This window comes from Symphalangus syndactylus, chromosome 3 (genome assembly GCF_028878055.3).
Source record: "Symphalangus syndactylus isolate Jambi chromosome 3, NHGRI_mSymSyn1-v2.1_pri, whole genome shotgun sequence".
Lineage (NCBI taxonomy): Eukaryota > Metazoa > Chordata > Mammalia > Primates > Hylobatidae > Symphalangus > Symphalangus syndactylus.
Window position 1 is genome coordinate 60,374,494 of NC_072425.2, and position 20,484 is coordinate 60,394,977.

Below are 20,484 nucleotides of genomic sequence, written 5' to 3' on the forward strand. Positions count from 1 at the left end.
ACACTGCCAGGCACACAAGATTAATTTAACAATTTAACACATTTGTTTCCTCATCCATTTCTCCAAACCTTCCAACTAATCCTAACGTTCGTTCGGCCAAATGGGCCAGGAATTCACTTAAACAAAAACAAAAAACAAAACAAACAAACAAAAAAACACTCCCTGGGGCTTGGGGAAGGAGGCACCGCTGCCCCATGTTGCAGTCTGGGGGTGGTTCAGTCCTCAGCACCCAGATCTACGGCCATAATGCTCCTCGAGGCCAAGGAGCCCGGATGCGGAGCGTTGCCGAGGGCGTCTTGCCCAGGCTGCGGGAAAGGAGAGGGGCGGGAGCGGGGTAGGGGCATCGCGACCCAGGCCACGGCGGCGAGTCGCCGTCTTCGAGTCCCACCTGTCCGAAGCGGGGTGAGAAAAGGCACAACATGGCAAAGCCATGCACCTCCCAGGGTGGGCAACTCACGGCCGGTGAACGCCCGACCCTTGGCAGTTTCCAGACCTTTAGAACCGGAAGCGGAGCGTGGGAGCGCGCCCGAGAGGGCGTGAACGGGAGCGCTTTCCCGGAAGTGCTTGCGGCCTCGGCCCAGCGAGCTGCCCCGGGGTCTCTCCAGTTTCCTAATCAGGGCAGCGCCGCGGGAGAGAACTTTTACCTTGGCTGCACTAAGTTCTCAGTTCCACTCCCTGGCAGGGCGGGACCTTGTTTAGGCCCTGTGATACCGCGGTTCGTAGTAGCGCGAGGCGCAGAGTGGACCTTGACCCGCCTAGGGCGGGAAGAGTTTGGCCCGCCGGGTCCCAAAGGGCAGAATGGACGGGCTCCTAAATCCCAGGGAATCCTCTAAATTCATTGCAGAAAACAGTCGGGATGTGTTTATTGACAGCGGAGGCGTACGGAGGGTGGCAGAGCTGCTGCTGGCTAAGGCGGCGGGGCCAGAGCTGCGCGTGGAGGGGTGGAAAGCTCTTCATGAGCTGAACCCCAGGGCGGCGGACGAGGCCGCGGTCAACTGGGTGTTCGTGACAGACACGCTCAACTTCTCCTTTTGGTCGGAGCAGGACGAGCACAAGTGTGTGGTGAGGTACAGAGGGAGAACATACAGTGGGTACTGGTCCCTGTGCGCCGCCGTCAACAGAGCCCTCGACGAAGGTTGGTGCTATACTCGCCGTCGGACCTAACAGCCTTTGAGGTTTCCATTTACTTAGGGTGTGTGTAGGGGAGTTCCAAGGAGCGGGTTGGGAGATGGAATAATGAAAAGCGAACCTGAAGTTCGTTGCAAGTCCTTATGCTTAAAATGGAAGTATGAAAAGGGGCATATTTTAGTGGGAAATGATGTTAATATTTATCATTGCAGCATAAAAGTTACAGTAGCATAAAAATCAGTTTTATAAAGAATGCCATTTGAATGACACCTGAAGAACAATAGGGCGATGTTATAAAGCAATTTACTCAAAATACATCTGATGTAATATTGCAGTAGTTAGAAATGGATGAATAAGTACAGATGAACAAGTAGAAAATGAGAGTTTTGCTTTAGATTTTTTATTTTTCCACTTTTGGTGCATTCCTATAACACTCATTTGGTTCATATTAATTCCATGATGTAAAAGCAAGGGTTTAATGCATATGGAAGTATGACATTGGTCCTCTGAATTTTATTTTTTCACTAAAGGGATACCAGTAACTAGTGCCTCGTACTACGCGACAGTGACCCTGGATCAGGTTCGGAATATACTTCGTTCTGACACAGACGTTTCCATGCCTTTAGTAGAAGAGAGGCATCGGATTCTCAATGAAACCGGGAAAATTCTTCTGGAGAAGTTTGGAGGCTCTTTTCTCAACTGCGTCCGAGAAAGTGAGAATAGTGCGCAGAAGTTAATGCACCTGGTGGTTGAAAGTTTTCCTTCTTACAGAGATGTGACTCTGTTTGAGGTGAGTTGCTTCTGTTGGGGATTTTAGAAGTCTTAATCATCTCAGAGTTAACTCTTTTACTTCCAGAACTCATTTTAAGAATAAAAACTTAAATTTTTAAGTGTATTCCTTATGGAAGAAACTAACAAAATCAAGTAGTGTTTCAAAGTCATTTCTTATGTTTTCTTTTTGCTTGTTCGTTTGAGACAGAGTTTTGCTCTTGTTGCGCAGGCTGGAGTGCAATGGCGTGATCTTGGCTCACCGCAACCTCTACCTCCCGGGTTCAAGCGATTCTCCTGCCTCAGCCTCCCGAGTAGCTGGGATTACAGGGATGCGCCACCACGCCCGGCTAATTTTATGTATTTTTAGTAGAGACGGGGTTTCACTATGTTGGCCAGGCTGGTCTCAAACTCCCAACCTCAGGTGATCCGCTCGCCTCAGCCTCCCAAAGTGTTGTGATTACAGGCGTGAACCACCACGCCTGGCGTCATTTCTTTCTTTCTTTTTTCTTTTTTTTTTTTTTAAGATGGAGTCTCTCTCTGTCACCCAGGCTAGAGTGCAGTGGTGCGATCTTGGCTCACTTTAAACTCCGCCTCCCGGGTTCAGGTGATTCATCTGCTTCAGTCTCCCGACTAGCTGGGATTACAGGCACCTGCCACCGCGCTAGGCTAATTTTTGTATTTTTAGTAGAGACGGGGTTTCACCATGTTGGCCAGGCTGGTCTTGAATTCCTGACCTCTGATCCACCCGCCTTGGCCTCCCAAAGTGCTGGGATTACAGGTGTGAGCCACTGTGCCCGGCCTTTTTTTTTCTTTCCCTGAGACGGAGTGTTGCTCTGACTCCCAGGCTGGAGTGCAGTGGCACGATCTCAGCTCACTGCAACCTCCACCTCCCGGGTTCAAACGATTCTCCTGCCTTTGCTTCCTGAGTAGCTGGGACTGCAGGCGCATGCTACCTCACCCGGCTAATTTTTTTTGTATTTTTAGTAGAGATGGGGTTTCATCTCATTTCTTATGTTTTCTAATCAGTATTTCATTCTTTGCTTCCTTTTCTTTTTTCCTTTTAAAATGTTTCAAACCTAAAAAACATGGAACCCTCCGTGTAATGTTCTCCTTATGGAAAATTGAGTATTTTTAGTACTTCAAGAAGGTTACTTTATTGAATGAAGATCAGAATGTGTACTAACCTCTCCCTAATAAAAAGTATTTCTGGCTGGACTCGGTGGCTCACACCTGTAATCCCAGCACTTTGGGAGGCCTAGGTGGGTGAATCACCTGAGGTCAGGAGCTCAAGACCAGCCTAGCAACATGGTGAAACCCCATCTCTACTAAAAATACAAAAATTAGCTGGGTATGGTTGCACGCACCTGTAGTCCCAGCTACTTAGGAGGCTGAGGCAGGAGAATCACTTGAACCCGAGAGGTGGAGGCTGCAGTGAGCCGAGATTGCACTACTGCACTCCAGCCTAGGCGAGACAGAATTAGACTCTATCTCAAAAAAGTATTTCTTGAAAAGTTCAGTGTACCGTATATATATTTTGTGTTTTCTTTTTCCTACACAGTGTACTTGAACAAATGATCATTTTGTTGGACCCTCACAGGCTGCACCTGGATTTTGTTTTTGTAAAATTCTTTTGGAATCTTTTGAACCTGGGAGGTGGAGATTGCAGTGAGCCTAGATTATGCCACCGCACTCCAGCCTGGGCGACAGAGCTGGACTCCATCTCAAAAAAATAAAAGAAAAAATAAAAGAAATTGGCTGGGTGTGGTGGCTCACGCCTGTAATCCCAGCACTTTGGGGGGCCGAGGCGGGTAGATCACAAGGTCAGGAGTTCAAGACCAGCCTGGCCAACGTGGTGAAACCCCGTCTCTACTAAAAATATAAAAATTAGCCGGGTGTAGTGGTGGGTGCCTGTAATCCCAGCTACTCAGGAGGCTGAGGCAGGAGAATCACTTGAACCCAGGAGCTGGAGGTTGCAGTGAGCTGAGATCATGCCACTGCATTCCAGCCTGGACGACAAGAGGAAGACTCTATCTCAAGAAAAAAAAAAAGAATTCAATTGTATTAGTCTGTTCTCACACTGCTATAAAGAACTGCATTTCATTTATAGCACAGTGCTTTGGTTTTGCTTTGCTGAAAAGTTCAATTTTTTAAAAATGTACTAGAAAGTGGCAGTATCTTGGCTTGCTACAACCTCCACCTCCTGGGTTCAAATGATTCTCCTGCCTCAGTCTCCCAAGTAGCTGGGATTACAGGCATCTGCCACCATGCCCAGCTAATTTTGTATTTTTAGTAGAAACAGGGTTTCACCATGTTGGCCAGGCTGGTCTTGAACTCCTGACCTCAAGTGATCTGCCTGCCTCAGCTTCCCAAAGTGCTGGGATTACAGGCTTGAGCCACCATGCCCAGCCAATCTGATACTTTCTTTTTTTTTTTTTTTTTTTTTTTGAGACAGAGTCTCTGTCACCCAGGCTGGAGTGCAGTAACACCATCTCTACTCACTGCAACCTCTGCCTCCTGGGTTCAAGCAGTTCTCTGCCTCCGAGTAGCTGGGATTACAGGCATCCACTACCACGCACAGCTAATTTTTGTATTTTTTTTTTTGAGACGGAGTCTTGCTCTGTCACCCAGGCTGGAGTGCAGTGGTGCCGTCTCAGCTCACTGCAAGCTCCGCCTCCTGGGTTGATGCCATTCTCCTGCCTCAGCCTCCCTAGTAGCTGGGACTACAGGCGCCAGCCACCACGCCCGGCTAATTTTTTTGTATTTTTAGTAGAGACGGTGTTTCACCGTGTTAGCCAGGATGGTCTTGATCTCCTGACCTGGTGATCTGCCCGCCTCGGCCTCAAAAGTGCTGGGATTACAGGCGTGAGCCACTGCACCCGGCCTAATTTTTGTATTTTTAGTAGAGACAGGGTTTCACCATATTGGCCAGGCTGATCTTGAACTCCTGACCCTGTGATCCACCCATCTTGGCCTCCTAAGGTTCTGGGATTACAGGTGTGAGCCACAGCGCCCGACCTAATCTGTTACATTTTTAAATGAAAATTGGTACAGAAACCATTTCTCATGAGTACTTGTTTCTAAAATACATTTTTACAGAAAAATCCCCAAAATGGGCTAGGCATGGTGGCTCAAGCCCATAATCCCAACACATTGGGTGGCTGAGGTAAGAGGATTGCTTGAGCCCAGGAGTTCGAGACCAGCCTGGACAACACGTGAGACTCCATTTCTACAAAAAATTTAAAAACTAGCCAGGTATGGTGGCGTGCCTGTGGTTCTAGCTACTCAGGAGGCTGAGGCAGGAGGATCGCTTGAGCCCAGGAGGTGGAGGCTGCAGTGAGCTATGATAGTTCCACTTTACTCCAGCCTGGAAAAGCAAGACCTTGTCCTAGAAAAATAAATAAATAAAAATAAACAATTTGCACAAACTAGTTATGTGTTTTTAATGTATACCTATTTACTGAGATTATCATTCATTTTTAGACATGAACAGATTAATAAAGTTAACAATTTTTAATTTAGATAGATTTAGATCAGTGATTTCCCAACCTGGCTGTGCCCCAGAATCACTTAGGAGGCTTAAAATTCGGATATATTTCCAAAACACCACCCTCAAAGAGCCTGATGAATAGGTGAAAGAAGAGCTATTTTTTAAGCTCTTCAAGTTACTCTGATTTAGAGTAATGCAGTAACTTTGTAAAAGTTCTAATTAACAAATTGGCTTTCTTATGACTATTACTGTTACTGTGACATACTGATAAATATAAAAAACATAAGCTTTTAGATATTTCAATAGATAACATTTTATTTTTTATTTTTAGTTTTGTTGTTGTTGTTGTTGTTTGAGACAGAGTCTCGCTCTGTCGCCCAGGCTGGAGTGCAATGGCGTGATCTCGGCTCACTGCAACCTCCGCCTCCCGAGTTCTAGCGATTCTCCTGCCTCAGCCTCCTGAGTTAGCTGGGATCAGAGGTGCACACCACCACGCCAGGCTAATTTTTGTATATTAGTAGAGATGGGGTTTTACCATGTTGGCCAGGCTGGTCTCGAACTCCTGACCTCAGGTGATCCACCCACCTTGGCCTCCCAAGGTGTTGGGATTACAGGCATGAGCCACCGTGCCAGCCTTTGTTTTTTTGTTGTTGTTGTTTTTTGTTTTTTTGAGATGGAGCCTTGCTGGGGTGCAATGACACAATCTCGGTTCACTGCAACCTCCGCCTCCCAAGTTGAAGTGATTCTCCCACCTCAGCTCCTGAGTAGCTGGGATTACAGGCACCCGCCATCATGCCTGGTCAATTTTTATATTTTTGTAGAGGCAGGGTTTCACCATGTTGGCCAGGCTGGTCTTGAACTCCTGACTTCAGGTGATCTGCCCACCTCGGCCTCCCAAAGTGCTGGGATTACAGGCGTGAGCCACCGCACTTGGCCTATGTTGTTCTTAACTTTTGTAATCCTTGAACTTTCTATTTATTCATGATAAAATTATGGAATAATTTTTTCAAAAAACTTAACTGTCCAGGTGCGATGGCTCTTGCCTGTAATCCTAGAACCTTGGGAGGCCAAGGTGGGTGGATCACTTGAGCCCAGGAGTTCAAGACCAGCCTGGGCAACATGGGGAAACCTCATCTCTGCAAAATAACAAGAAAACTAACTGGCCTTGGTGGTGAACACCTATAGTCCCAGCTATTCAGGAGGCTGAGATGGGAGGATTGCTTGAGCCCAAGGAGGTCAAGGCAGCAGTGAGCTGTGATTGAGCCACTGAATTGAGCCACAGCCTGGGCGGTAGTGAGGCTTTGTCTAAAAAAAAAAAAAGAAAAAGAAAAAGAAAAGAAAAAAATTAACTCATGGTCATAGAGCTTTTTATTGACAATTATTTTATAAAGGTGTGATTTAGAAAATATTTAAATCACAAAACAATATCATGAAACATGTAAGCAATTGTTGTTTGGAGATTTACCAGTAGTTTTAGTGATACCAGTTAATATTTTAGAGATCCAGAATTTGATTATGAAAATCATTTGATTTCTAAAACCATAATGAGCTTACCAAGAAAATGTTTCATAGATGGCCGGGTGTGGTGGCTCATACCTGTAATCCTTGCACTTTGGGAGGCTGAGGCAGGTGGATCACAAGGTCAGGAGTTCGAGACCAGCCTGGCACACGTGGTGAAACCCCGTCTCTACTAAAAATACAAAAATTAGCTGGGCGTGGTGGCGCCCGCATGTAATCCCAGCTACTCGGGAGGCTAAGGCAGGAGAATGGCCTGAACCCGGGAGGCAGAGGTTGCAGTGAGCCGAGATTGCACCATTGTACTCCAGCCTGGGCAACAGAGCAAGACTCCATCTCCAAAAAAAAAAAATAGGAAAATGTTTTACAGATTACTTGAATTTATTTTTGATTCCTCCCTTAAATCTTTTTGTCCTTTTTTATCTTAATATATTATTATATCTATTATAATCTATTCTTTATATATACTAGTCTGCTACCATGGAAACAGTAGTGACATGATAATTTACGTGTTTTCTTAGATGCTAGCACTGATTTTGTTATTTTTATTTTTTGTTTTTTTCCATGTGGGTTGTTACGTAAGTTTGATTCCTAGTTTTTTCCATTTTGCTCTATGAATCTTGTTAAAAATAGCAGATAATGGCTTCTATCTATTATAATAAACTTGATGGTGTAGTAATTGTGTTTAATAGACATTTTTATAAGTTAAGTCTTATGTCTTGCTGGTTGGTTTTTTTTTTTCCCCTTGAGACAGAGTTTCACTCTTGTTGCCGAGGCTGGAGTGCAATGGTGTGATCTCTGCTCATCACAACTTCCACCTCCCGGGTTCAAGTGATTCTCCTGCCTCAGCCTCCCGAGTAGCTGGGATTACAGGCATGTGCCACCATGCCCGGCTAATTTTGTATTTTTTTTAGTAGAGACAGCGTTTCTCCATGTTGGTCAGGCTGGTTTCAAACTCCCAACCTCAGGTGATCCGCCCGCCTTGGCCTCCCAAAGTGCTGGGATTGCAGGCATGAGCCACTGTGCCCAGCCATGTCTTGTGTTGTTTTTTTTTTTTTTTTTGAGACGGAGTCTCACTCTGTCACCCAGGCTGGAGTGCAGTGGCGCAATCTCGGCTCACTGCAAGCTCCGCCTCCCGGATTCACGCCATTCTCCTGCCTCAGCCTCTCCGAGTAGCTGGGACTACAGGCGCCCGCCACCACGCCCGGCTAATTTTTTTTTGTATTTTGAGTAGAGACAGGGTTTCACCATGGTCTCGATCTCCTGACCTCGTGATCCGCTCGCCTCGGCCTCCCAAAGTGCTGGGATTACAAGCGTGAGCCACCGCGCCCAGCAGTCTTGTGTTGTTTTATAAACTAGACTTGAACTAGAAACCTGGTTGCCATATATAAATCCAGTTTATGTAGAGGAACAATTGCCAAGTTGTCATATTTAGATAGGTTTAGGAATATAGGGTGATAGCATAATGTAGGAATGTTTTAAATTGTGATTTGTTCCTTCAGCCCCTTAATTTAATTTAGAGACATTACACCATGTCAGACAATGAGAATGTATATTTGCTCTGGAAAACAAATTCTGACTTTCTTAAATGTAGCTTTAGAAGTTTTAATTTATTTAGTATAATAAAAATAGGTCTGGATCTGTTATAATAGGCATATCTTAAGGTTAAGCAATATTAGGTTATTTCTTGTTATGACAGAGTATCATTGGCGTTTTCTTAGTAAATAAAAGAATCTGTAGTGTCATCTTAAGGAATTTTTGTATAGAGCCTTTCCTTAAACTTTTAATCACGTATTTATTTGTTTATGTCATTTACAAGTTAAAATATTCTCCTCCAAGGTGGTCAGGATATATTTTGGGAGCTAGGAATATTGATAAACAAACATTTATAAAACATTATTTAAGGTTATTACTGTTGGTATTAGGACTAGTAGTCGATTGTAATTATCTATGTTTTTCCATAATCTAGGCTGATTTGCATTTGTAGATTTACAGAGTGTTTTTGGGGGGTTGTTTTTTGAGATAGAGTCTCAGTCAGTTGCCCAGGCTGGAGTTCAGTGATGTAATCACAGCTCACTGCAGCCTCTACCTCACAGGCTCAAGCAAATCCCCTGCCTCAGCCTGGTGAGTAGCTGAGACTACAGGCACGTGCCACCACGCCTAGCTAATTAAAAAAAAAAAAAAAATTTGTAGGCCTGGCATGGTGGCTCATGCCTGTAATCCCAGCACTTTGAGAGGCCAAGGCAGGTGGATCACCTGAGGTCAGGAGTTTGAGACCAGTCTGGCCAACATGGTGAAACCCCATCTCTACTAAAATATGAAAATTAGCCAGGTGTGGTGGTTGTAGAGATGGGGTTTCGCCGTGTTTTGTAGAGATGGAGTTTCATCGTTTTCCAGGCTGGTTTTGAACTTCTGGCTTCAAACAATCCTCTGGCTTTGGCCTCCCAAATTGATGAGATTACAAGTGTAAGCCACCACACTTAGCTAGAATTTTTTAGTTAAATTATAACCCACTAATGCTCGGTTAAATTTGTCTTTTCTATGTATAAATATAATTGGCTATTTTATTTTCACATTTGGACTTACATATCAACTTTGAGCATTTCCAAAATTGGTAAATATGATCATTTTCTAGCTGTTGATCAATTAATGTCTTTATAAAATCAGTTAATCATATTATCTGAAAGGAAACAGTTAAAAATGAATGTTGTGGTTCTCTTCAGACCTGAGCTTATGGATGATTATTCTTTATATGTTGCTGTATTTTTTTTTTTTTTTTTGACAGAGCCTTGTGTTGCCCAGGCTGGAGTGCAGTAGCGCGATCTCGGCTCACTGCAACCTCCGCCACTCAAGTTCAAGCGATTCTTCTACCTCACTCTCCTGAGTAGCTGGGACTACAGGCAATCGCCACCACACCCAGCTAATTTTTGTATTTTTAGTACAGACGGGGTATTACCATATTGGCCAGGCTGGTCTCGAACTCCTGACCTCGTGATCTTCCTGCCTCAGCCTCCCAAAGTGCTGGGATTACAGGCGTGAACCACCATGCCCGGCCTATACTTGGCTGTATATTATACAATTAATGTGAATTATATTGCAATCAGAAAAACAGACATGTGTTTTAAGAAACTTTCAAAAGGAATGCTCTCTACACATTTAAAATAATAAGCCCTTGGGCCGGGCGCGGTGGCTTACGCCTGTAATCTCAGCACTTTGGGAGGCTGAGGCGGGTGGATCACAAGGTCAGGAGATCGAGACCATCCCAGCTAACACAGTGAAACCCCGTCTCTACTAAAAAAATACAAAAAATTAGCCGGGCGTGGTGACGGCGCCCGTAGTCCCAGCTACTCGGGAGGCTGAGGCAGGAGAATGGCGTGAACCCGGGAGGCGGAGCTTGCAGTGAGCCGAGATTGCGCCACTGCACTCCAGCCTGGGCGACAGAGCAAGACTCCATCTCAAAAAATAATAATAATAATAAGCCCTAGGATTATATTGCAGAAATCTGTATATGAAGTAATGCCATTGGAAAAGAAGAGTAAGTAGTATCAAGATTACATAAATTGTATTTTATGTGCCTTGAAAAATGGGAAGTGAGTTTGGAGTGATAGAAAATTTAATGTTTATTAAATCCTTTTGTTTCCTGTAAAAGATCTATGAATTCTTTTTTTTTTTTTTTTTTTTTTTTTTGAGACAGGGTCTCCCTCTGTCACCCAGGCTGGAGTGCAGTGGTGTGATCACGGTTCACTGCAGCCTTGACCTCCCAGGCTCATGCGATTCTGCCATCTCACCTCCTGAGTATCTGGGACCATAGATATGTGCCACCACGCCTGGCTAATTTTTTGTTTTTTTGTAGAGATGGAGTTATACCATGTTTCACAGGCTGGTCTTGAACTCCTGGGCTCAAGCAATCTGCCCACTTCAGCTTCCCAAAGTGCTGGGATTATGGGCGGGAGCCATGGTACCCGGCCAATCTATAAATTCTTACCAACAAAGTAAGATTATTCTGCCTTTTAAAAAATGTTTCAACCTGCACCTTTAAAAAATAGCATATATAAAGCTTTCAGATACTCAAATAACGTTTATATTCTCTTCATTCATCAGGGGAAAAGAGTTTCTTTTTACAAACGAGCCCAAATCCTTGTAGCAGATACGTGGAGTGTATTGGAAGGAAAAGGAGATGGCTGCTTCAAGGACATCTCCAGTATCACCATGTTTGCTGATTATAGATTACCTCAGGTTCTTGCTCATCTTGGAGCCCTGAAATACTCTGATGACCTACTGAAGAAGCTTCTCAAAGGTTTACAACTTTAAGTCATTCTTTGTTATACTAAATTGTTGGATCTCGGTTTAGTTTCTTTTACAAAAGGTCTCCTTTGCTTTAAAAAAAAAAGTACTATTTATTGTTCATAGTATATGTAAGGGAAAATGCAAAGACAAAATGTAGAGAAAATGATTTTTTTGTTTACACTGTGAAATGTGGATATTGTAGAAAATTGTGCTATTTGAACATTATAATTTCATAGCCTGATGAAACCTAAATTTATGTTACATGAAAGTATGTAACACTGACAGTTCATCAGGTATAGTATTTGAAGAGTGTTAAGCTGAAGAGCACACTACATGGTGATATGAAGGTAGGCTGAAAGATAGGTAATATGAATTGGCTTTTGAGTGAAGAGACTCCAAGGTCTGCACTGGGATATCTTGCACAAGTCACTCACTTCCCTAGGCTTACTCGCCATTATTGGATATGATTATTGATATCAAGACTAGGAGCCTTATGATATATAAGCTTAGGTAAATTGGGTTGAAAAGTTTGTGTGAAAATTAGCTTATAACATTTCCTTGTATGAGGAAAATTATTATATGATTTTCATGTTAATTTCTCTTTTAGGTGCAAAATTTTCTGTGACTTTTTTCTTTATTTTATTTAATTTAAAAAATATGTTGCCCAGGCTGGTCTCGAAATCCTGGGCTTAAGCAGTCTTCTCACTTCAGCCTTCCAAAGTGCTGGGATTACAGGCGTGAGCCACTGCACCTGGCCTCTTTATGTTTTTCTTGTTTGTTTTTTTTTTTTTTTTTTTGAGACAGAGTCTCGCTCTGTTGCCCAGGCTAGAGTGCAGTGGCGCGATATTGGCTCACTGCAAGCTCTGCCTCCCAGGTTCAGGCCATTCTCCTGCCTCAGCCTCCTGAGTAGCTGGGACTATGGGCGCTGTCACCACGCCCAGCTAATTTTTTGTATTTTTAGCAGAAACGGGGTTTCACCGTGTTAGCCAGGATGGTCTCGATCTCCTGACCTTGTGATCCACCCACCTCGGCCTCCCAAAGTGCTGGGATTACAGGCATGAGCCACTGCCCCGGCCTTATGTATTTTTTAAAAGAAGTAGATTCTATGATTGAATAATTTCATCTTGTGAAATAGATTTGAATCCACCAGATCAGAATAACACAGAATATAAAGGTACCATTATTCCCATGGTTGGCTGTACTGGGTTTTTATGCTGCCATGGGCAATCTGTTTTGTCTTCCATTTCCTCATTTGAAAAAGAACATGCTATTTTTTGTCATCATGCCCATGTCAAGGGTCACTAATTGTTGGATACCTTCAAAAGGGACAACATTTAGCAATCAGGGCTTATTTTTCATACAGCCATATTAAGCTGCTTTTTTTTTTGTTTTGTACACACTGTTCATTCCTGTCTCTGGGTATTCTCTTACATGGTTTCCATCGTCCAAATTTTCTTTCTTTTTTTTTTTTTTTTGAAACGCTCTGTTGCCCAAGCTGGAGTGTGGTGGCATGATCTCGGCTCACCAGAACCTCCGCCTCCCAGGTTCAAGCCATTCTCCTGCCTCAGCCTCCTGAGTAGTTGGGATTACAGGCCATGCCACAATGCCTGGCTAATTTTTGTATTTTGAGTAGAGATGGGGTTTCACCACGTTGGTCATGCTGGTGTTGAACTCCTGACCTCATGATCCACCCTCCTCAGCCTCCCAAAGTGCTGGGATTACAGGCATGAGCCACTGCGCCCAGCTTGTTTTTTTCAGTTCAAATCCTATACATCCACAGAAGCTTCACTCAAATGCTGTCCTCGCTTATAGTGATTTGTCCATCTCCTTCTCAGTTTTTATGGCACTTAATTGTCTCTGCTACTGTGAGAAAAACCCTAGTGAGAAGGGATCATCCAGCATAGTTGTACAGAGATGTCAGAATTTTCTTCTCCCATCCATTTCAAGTCCAGAGGCTCTTTTCCAGTATCCATTGGCAGTCATTACTGCCTCCATTTATGCCTTGCTTCTAAAAGGGTACTCTCCTATCGGTAGCTACTTTGATACAGGGTGGACAAATTCTTTTGCCACTTAGTGCCTTTAAGTAAAATTTGGATTTTGTTTTCCAAAAGGTATTTTACTGCAAAACTAGACCAAAAATAAACTGTAAATGTAATGTAACAGACATAAGTATAGTGTACTCATTTTTAAAAACTACCTTAAGTGAAATCTAGGACCAGCTTAGTTTGACCAGGTGAGGTAGGACCTTCCTTAACTGGCTTCCAATGGTACTTCCAAACTTGAGGATTTGCTACACTTATATTCCTTCCCTTCTGCCCTCATCTGGGTATCTCAGGGACAGCCCTTGGAAGTGCCACTTAGATTTCTGTCCACTGTCTTTAACCCATCTCTTCACCAAGGACATAGTACTTGGCCAATTATAAAGACTAACAATGCAATTTAACTAAATTTAGCTTTTCACTGTGATTCCAGGACCAGTTTTTAGACCAAATACCTGGGTCATATTACCTTCCCTGACTAATCTATGTCAGTCCACTTAAATGTCTTTTTCTGTCTGAAGTCTATGTTCTATCCCATAATGTAAGTTGCTGCATTAGTTATTACATTAGTTTCCTCGGGCTGACATAACAAATTACCACAAACTAGACGGCTTCAAGCAACCGAAATGTGTTGTGTCACAGTTCTGGAGGCTGGAAGTCTGAAATCAAGATGTTGGCAGGACCATCCTTCCTCCAAAGGCTCTTGGGAAAAATTCTTCCTTGCCTCTTTCCAGTACCTTGTGGCTCCAGCAGTCCTTGGCATTCCTTGGTTTGTAGCTGCATCACACCAATCATGGCCTTCTTATCCTTGTGTCTCCTGTCTCTTTGTATCCTCTTTTCTTCTTTTTTTTTTTTTTTTTGAGACGGAGTTTTGTTCTTGTCGCCCATTGCAATGGCACCATCTCAGCTCACTGCAACCTCCTTCTCCCGGGTTCAAGTGATTCTCCGGCCTCAGCCTCCTGAATAGCTGGGATTACAGGTGCCCAGCACCACGCCTGGCTAATTTTTGTATTTTTAATAGAGACAAGGTTTTACCGTGTTGGCCAGGCTGCTCTTGAATTCCTAACCTCAGGTGATCCACCCGCCTTGGCCTCCCAAAGTGCTGGGATTACAGGCACGAGCCACCGCACCCGACCTATATCCTCTTCTTTTCTTGCTTGCTTTCTTTTTTGTTTAGAAACAGGGTCTTACTCTGTCACCAAGGCTGGAGTGCAGTGGCATGATCATAACTCACTGCAGCTTCAAACTCCTGGGCTCAAGCGATCTTCCCTTCTCAGCCCCAGCCTCCTGAGTAGCTGGGGCTACTAGAGGTGCATACTACCATGCCTGGCTACTTTTTCCATTTTTTGTAGAGAAGGGGTCTCACCTTTCCTTCATTGGATTTAAGGTTGATCCTAATCCAGTATGACCTCATCTTCACCTGATTACATCTGCAAAGTCCCTATTTCCAAACAAAGTCAAATTCACAGGTACCAGGTGTTATGACTTGAATGTATCTTTTTATGAGCCACAGTTCAACCCACTACTATCTATTGCTGTGTAACAGATTACGCTAAAATTTAGCGGTTAAAACAACAGACATTTATGATCCTGGGTCAGGAACCTGAGTGCTGCTTAACTGGGTACCTCTGCCTCAAGGTTACAGTCCAGCTGCCAAGTGGAGCAGTGTCTTACCTGATAGCTGTACTCGGGTGGGAGTGTCTGCCTCCGTAGCCACTCTGTTGGTTGATTTGGCAGTTTTAGCAAGTTGATAGTCAAATTTGGAGGAAGTGATTAACAGCAAAACTGAAGAGGAAGGTATGGGCTTCTATGCTAGCACCTGGGGCAAAGTAAGGAAATGGAGGAACCTGGTTAATCACTGTTTCCCCACCTGTTCCACTGACCAGTGCCTAAGCCCATGGGAGAGTTGGATGGAAGGGGCATAAGTAACACTACTTAAGGTCACAAGATATCCTGGGTACTGTGAGACTTTGTGCATGGGTGCAGTTTGGTGGCCAGAGGCCAAATACAGCTTGCAGTTGTGTTATGTTTGGCCTGAAAAGTGGCCTAGCAATTTTTAATTAGTTTCCAACACTTGAAAATTAGAAGATTTCACATAAAAATCAAACTTCCTGACTTCTCTCATAAGAAAAATATGGAAACACACAGTACCTTTGCATAGGACTATGTACACTACCTAGCTCACTACAGTTTGCATCTGACTGCTGCTTATAGACATGGGTCCATGAGTCCTACTCTAGTCTCAGTGGCAAGACACAGCCAGTGCCTACCTTGCAGGATCAGATATTCTCAAAATAAATATTTATTTATTTTGGAGATACGGTTGGCTCTGTTGCCTAGACTGGAGTGCAATGGCGTGATCTCGGCTCACTGCAACCTCTGTCTTCTGGACTCAAGCGACCCTCCCACCTCAACCTCCCGAGTAGCTGGGACTACAGGCAATACCACCATGCTGGGACTACTACTCCCGAGTAGCTGGGACTACAGGCACATACCACCATGCCTGGCTAATTTTTGTATTTCTTGTAGAGACAGGGTTTTGTCATGTTGCCCAGGATGATCTTGAACTCCTGAGCTCAAGTAATCCTCCCACCTCAGCCTCCCAAATTGCTAGCATTACAGATGTGAGGCACTGCACCTAGCCTACAATAATTTTATTTCTGGTATCAAACCCAATTTTAAATTCCATCTTTTTAATAACTAGCAGTCATAGTTTTAAATTTATGGTCACCACTTATTTATCAAATATTTATTGGGGAGCTAGTATGTGCAAGGTGCTATGCTAGCTCCTGGGAATATTGAGACAAGCCAGATATGGCCCTTGTCTTTGTGGAATTTAACTTGTAATTTAAAATCAGTATGTAAGTTACGAGATTAATTTCTTGGCCGGGTGCGGTGGCTCACACTTGTAATCCCAGCACTTTGGGAGGCCGAGGTGGGCAGATCACGAGGTCAGGAGATTGAGACCGCGGTGAAACCTCGTCTCTACTAAAAAAAAATACAAAAAATTAGCCAGGCGTGGTGGCGGGCGCCTGTAGTCCCAGCTACTCGGAGAGGCTGAGGCAGGAGAATGGCGTGAACCCGGGAGGTGGAGCTTGCAGTGATCCGAGATTGCGCCACTGCACTCCAGCCTGGGCGACAGAGGGAGACTCTGTCTCAAGGAAAAAAAAAAAAAAAAAAAAAAAATCAGTGTGTAAGTTTTGAAATGATTTAAATTACCAAAAAGTCTGAGATTTACAGTTTTAAAATGAGTACCATTTAAATACTCTGTTTTGTTCTACAGGAAAGTTCTGAGTAGGTTTTGTATCATTGACTATTAATTTTTCTTACTGCTTTTCCCCCTTGCAGGAGAAATGCTCTCATATGGAGACAGGCAAGAGGTGGAAATCAGAGGGTGCTCGCTTTGGTGTGTTGAGCTGATCCGGGATTGTCTTCTGGAGCTTATTGAACAAAAGGGTGAAAAACCTAATGGAGAGATCAATTCCATTCTTCTGGATTATTACTTATGGGACTATGCCCGTGACCATAGGGAAGATATGAAAGGAATTCCGTTTCATCGCATACGTTGCATATATTATTGACCTCAAGTGTAGACTGATCCAAAGAAAACCCCCTGTGTTTTATATCATATCATCTGTACAGTTTTGCTTTGATATTTAGAGAACATGATCAAGGTTATAGGAAATTGATTACCCATTCTCACTTTGAAAAATACTTCCTAGGCCAGGCACAGTGGCTTATGCCTGTAATCCCAGCACTGTGGGAGGCTGAGGCAGGTGGATCACCTGAGGTCAGGAGTTTGAGACCGCCTGGCCAACATGGTGAAATGCCATCTCTACTAAAAATACAAAATTAGCTGGGCGTGGTGGCACGTGCCTGTAATCCATTACTTGGGAGGCTGAGGCAAGAGAATTGCTTGAACTCAGGAGGTGGAGGTTGCAGTGAGGCGAGATTAGGCCATTGCACTCCAGCCTCAGCAACAAGAGCGAAACTTTGTCTCAAAAAAAAAAAAACAAAAAACTTCCTAGGCCAGATGTGGTGGCTCATATGTATAATCTTAGCACTTTGGGAGGTCAAGGCAGGAAGATTGCTTGAGGCGAGGAGTTCAAGACCAGCCTAGGCAACATAGGGAGACCCCCATCTCTACCAAAATTTAAAAATTAGCCTAGCGTGGTGGCACGCTCTGTAATCCCAAATACGCGGTAGGCTGAGGCTGAGGAGGGTGGATTGCTAGAGCCCAGGGGTTTGAGGCTGCAGTGAGCCACAGTCGTGCCACTGCATTCTACCCTGGGCAACCGATGGAGACCTTGTCTCAAAAAAAAAATTCCTGACATCACTATGTATTCCCAACTTTATCATTTGTCTGCCTGTTTAGTTTTGATTTATGTTTTTTTTTTTTTCCTGTGGACATGTAGTTGACAGAAATAGTGAAGGAACTTTAATATTTTATTTAAATTTCCTAAAACTAATCATGCCTTATGTGACTAATCTTCAGTGATAATGTTTCATCTATTGATATATTTTCTTGAGGTGTGTAGTTTTCAGTATACCTTAATCATTTGGTATAAAAAAGAGAGGTTTTTGATATATGAATGCTGTTCTTGTAAAAATCAATCTTGACACTTTATTTTAAACTTTTTATTGGTAATGATAGTGGGTTTTGTACATCATGATTGTCAATTTAGGATATCTATCTAATTTGTTTTTTCAGAGTAACTATATTGGAATTGAATAAAAATATTCAAAATTTTTCTTAAACCTGGAATGGATTAATATTTCATTAAAATAGAATTTACCACATATAATTTTAAAAGGTTTACTGTAAGTTAGATTATTTACTTTCTGCTGCAGAACTCTCATTACCTGTCCAGTACTCATTTCCAACCACCCCCGCCACGTTCCTTCTAACAGAATCTTGATTTTGTTAGGTATCTACCTTGTCTGCTTGCTGTGACTTCAGAAGTCAGAAAAAGATGCTCTGTTCCCAAGCACTTTACTGCCATCTGCTGGAAATTTGTTATAATAACCTTACAAATGACTGACTGTGAGTGAGGCCTCCTGGAGTTGTGCAGTACACAACTTGCACAACCATAGTAGTGGTCCTGTGTCTATCCCTGTTCTGTGTGACTCAGGGGATGGTGATCCCATCCCCAGTTCTGGAGGTAGATCTTGTATGAATGGTTTACTATTCCTGGTCACTTTACTCTCCTTGCCTGTGATTGCTTTGATAATGGGTATATAATCTAGTTCTGGACAGTGATACTGGATGACAAGTCTGCTGGGAAGCTTCTAGAAAAGGATTCTTCACTTTTAAGAAAGAGATATAGGACAAAGGTCCCTTTTCTTCCTCTGAGCAATGCTTTTAGCATGATACCTGCTATCATGCAGGTAGCCATTTTGTGGAGCTAGAGCCCAGCTATATTTTTCATGCCTGAGCCCATCCTATCCATGGACTTCATACTTGAGATAATAAACACATTACCTTATTATTTCCAGCATCTTGAATTAGTTTTCTGTAACTTGTACCAGAAAGCATCATAACAGTTTCCAGTGTAATCTCTGGGCCTCTGCTCCTGCCACCCTTCCGGCACTTCTCCCTGTCTTCCCTTCCCCCTTTCCCTCTTCTCCTCCCCTTTGCTTCTCTGCCCTCCTCCTTCTTCTTCCCTTCTTTCCCCTCCCCCCTCCTTTTCCTCTCCTTCTCCACTCTCTTTTTTTTTATTTTTTATTTTTTATTTTTTAGAGATGGTCTCACTGTCACCCAGGCTGGAATACAGTCGTGGGATCATACCTCACTGTAACCTTGAACTCCTGGGCTCAAGCAATCCTCCCAAAGTGCTGAGACCACAGGCGCATGCCACTATATCTGGCTAATTTAAATTTTTTGTAGAGACGGGGTCTCACTATGTTGCTCAGGTTGGTCTCAAACTCCTAGGCTCAAGCAATCCTCCTGCCACTGGCCTTCCAAAGCACTGCGTTTACAGCTGTGAGCCATGGTTTCCCAGACCCAGCTGCCTTTTGTCTTCTGCCACTGAGCATAACCTGGAATCAGTCCTGGATGCCTGCATTCTAATCTAGGCAGCAGGATTGAAGAAGCAATAAAGAAGAGTAGAAAGAAAGGGTTGAAGCCAGGTGCAGTGGCTCGCTCCTATGGTCCCAGCCACTGGGTAGTGGGGAGGAACTGAGGTAGGAGGATCCCTTGAACCTAGGAGTTCATGTCCAGCCTGGGCACTGTAGTGAGATCCAGTCTGTAAAAAAAAAAAAAAAAAAAAAATAAGGAAAAAACAAAACAAAGAGTTAACAAGAAAGGCTCTGGTAGCCACCACATTCCATTTTGGTTTCATCTTACTAGAATTTAGTCACGTGACCACAACTAACTGCCAAGAAGGCTAGGAAAGTGATTATGTCCAACAGAAGACTAACATGGTATAGCTGTGGGTGCCAGGCCAGCTTTTTGTCAGGGGCTGCTTTTTTTCCTTTATCAACCTTAAACTTCTCCCTAATTAGCACCAAAGCAAATTAATAGATTTTGTTTCATTCAATTCAGAAATCATGTATTGAGCTTCCTCACAGTGTCGCCTTCCCTGAAGCTGAATGGATAATGGCTTAATCAGGATGGCACCCCAGTCTGCCCCAGATGCAGATTTAATGACTGTATATGACTTAGGGGATCAGCTTTGAGGCAACTAGACCTTCCTTTTCCTTGCAACTCTGTGACCCATCTTTCTCAAGGTGTGCTTGAACTTTTTTTTTTTTTGCTTTAGTTTAAAATTTCCAGCTTTTTGATGGGTGCTATAGTGAAATACAAAACCTAAACAAGTAAAGGAATTGATCTATTCAGGCTATTACAATAGGAAAAGCACTCCAAATCCAAAGATCAGAGTCTCTTGGCAGGGTGGTTTTGCCTTAGACTTTTATAGGGAGGAGTATACAAGTTACAAGTGGAGGACTTACACGTGGGATTGTTTTGCAATCAGAAGTCTCAGTCAGTTGCCAAACAGGAAATATTTATCTCTGTGTCATGCTGGTTTTAGGTGGACAAAGAGTTCTAATAGAGAGACAAAGAATGGGGAATTGGGCTGAGCATAGTGATGCACATCTGTAATCCCACCACTTTGAGAGGCCCACACAGGAGGATCACTTGAGCCCAGGAGTTCAAGACCAGCCTAGGCAACATAGCAAGACCCTGTCTCTATGAAAAAAAAAAAATTGTAAAAAAGAATGAGGAATTGAAGGGTCTGTGTCTGGTCTTGTCCCACT

General features: G+C 43.4%; 1 protein-coding gene across 1 annotated transcript; it reads left to right on the top strand.

Annotated features, from left to right (window-relative positions):
- The first annotated feature begins 490 nt into the window (after positions 1-490).
- Positions 491-17,985, top strand: QNG1 (Q-nucleotide N-glycosylase 1). Its single transcript, XM_055272128.2, has 4 exons — positions 491-1,135; positions 1,659-1,918; positions 11,003-11,198; positions 16,576-17,985. Exons 1-4 carry the CDS (start codon positions 799-801, stop codon positions 16,806-16,808), a joined length of 1,026 nt encoding a protein of 341 aa, XP_055128103.1. The 5' UTR covers positions 491-798; the 3' UTR covers positions 16,809-17,985.
- Positions 17,986-20,484: the final 2,499 nt, after the last annotated feature.

What these genes read in the sequence shown, in the direction of transcription:
- QNG1 (XM_055272128.2), top strand. Translation starts at nt 799, where the DNA reads ATGGACGGGCTCCTAAATCCCAGGGAATCCTCTAAATTCATTGCAGAA. An exon ending in GAGATGTGACTCTGTTTGAG is followed by an intron (nt 1,919 to 11,002) that starts GTGAGTTGCTTC and finishes TTCATTCATCAG; the next exon opens with GGGAAAAGAGTTTCTTTTTA. An exon ending in ACTGAAGAAGCTTCTCAAAG is followed by an intron (nt 11,199 to 16,575) that starts GTTTACAACTTT and finishes TCCCCCTTGCAG; the next exon opens with GAGAAATGCTCTCATATGGA.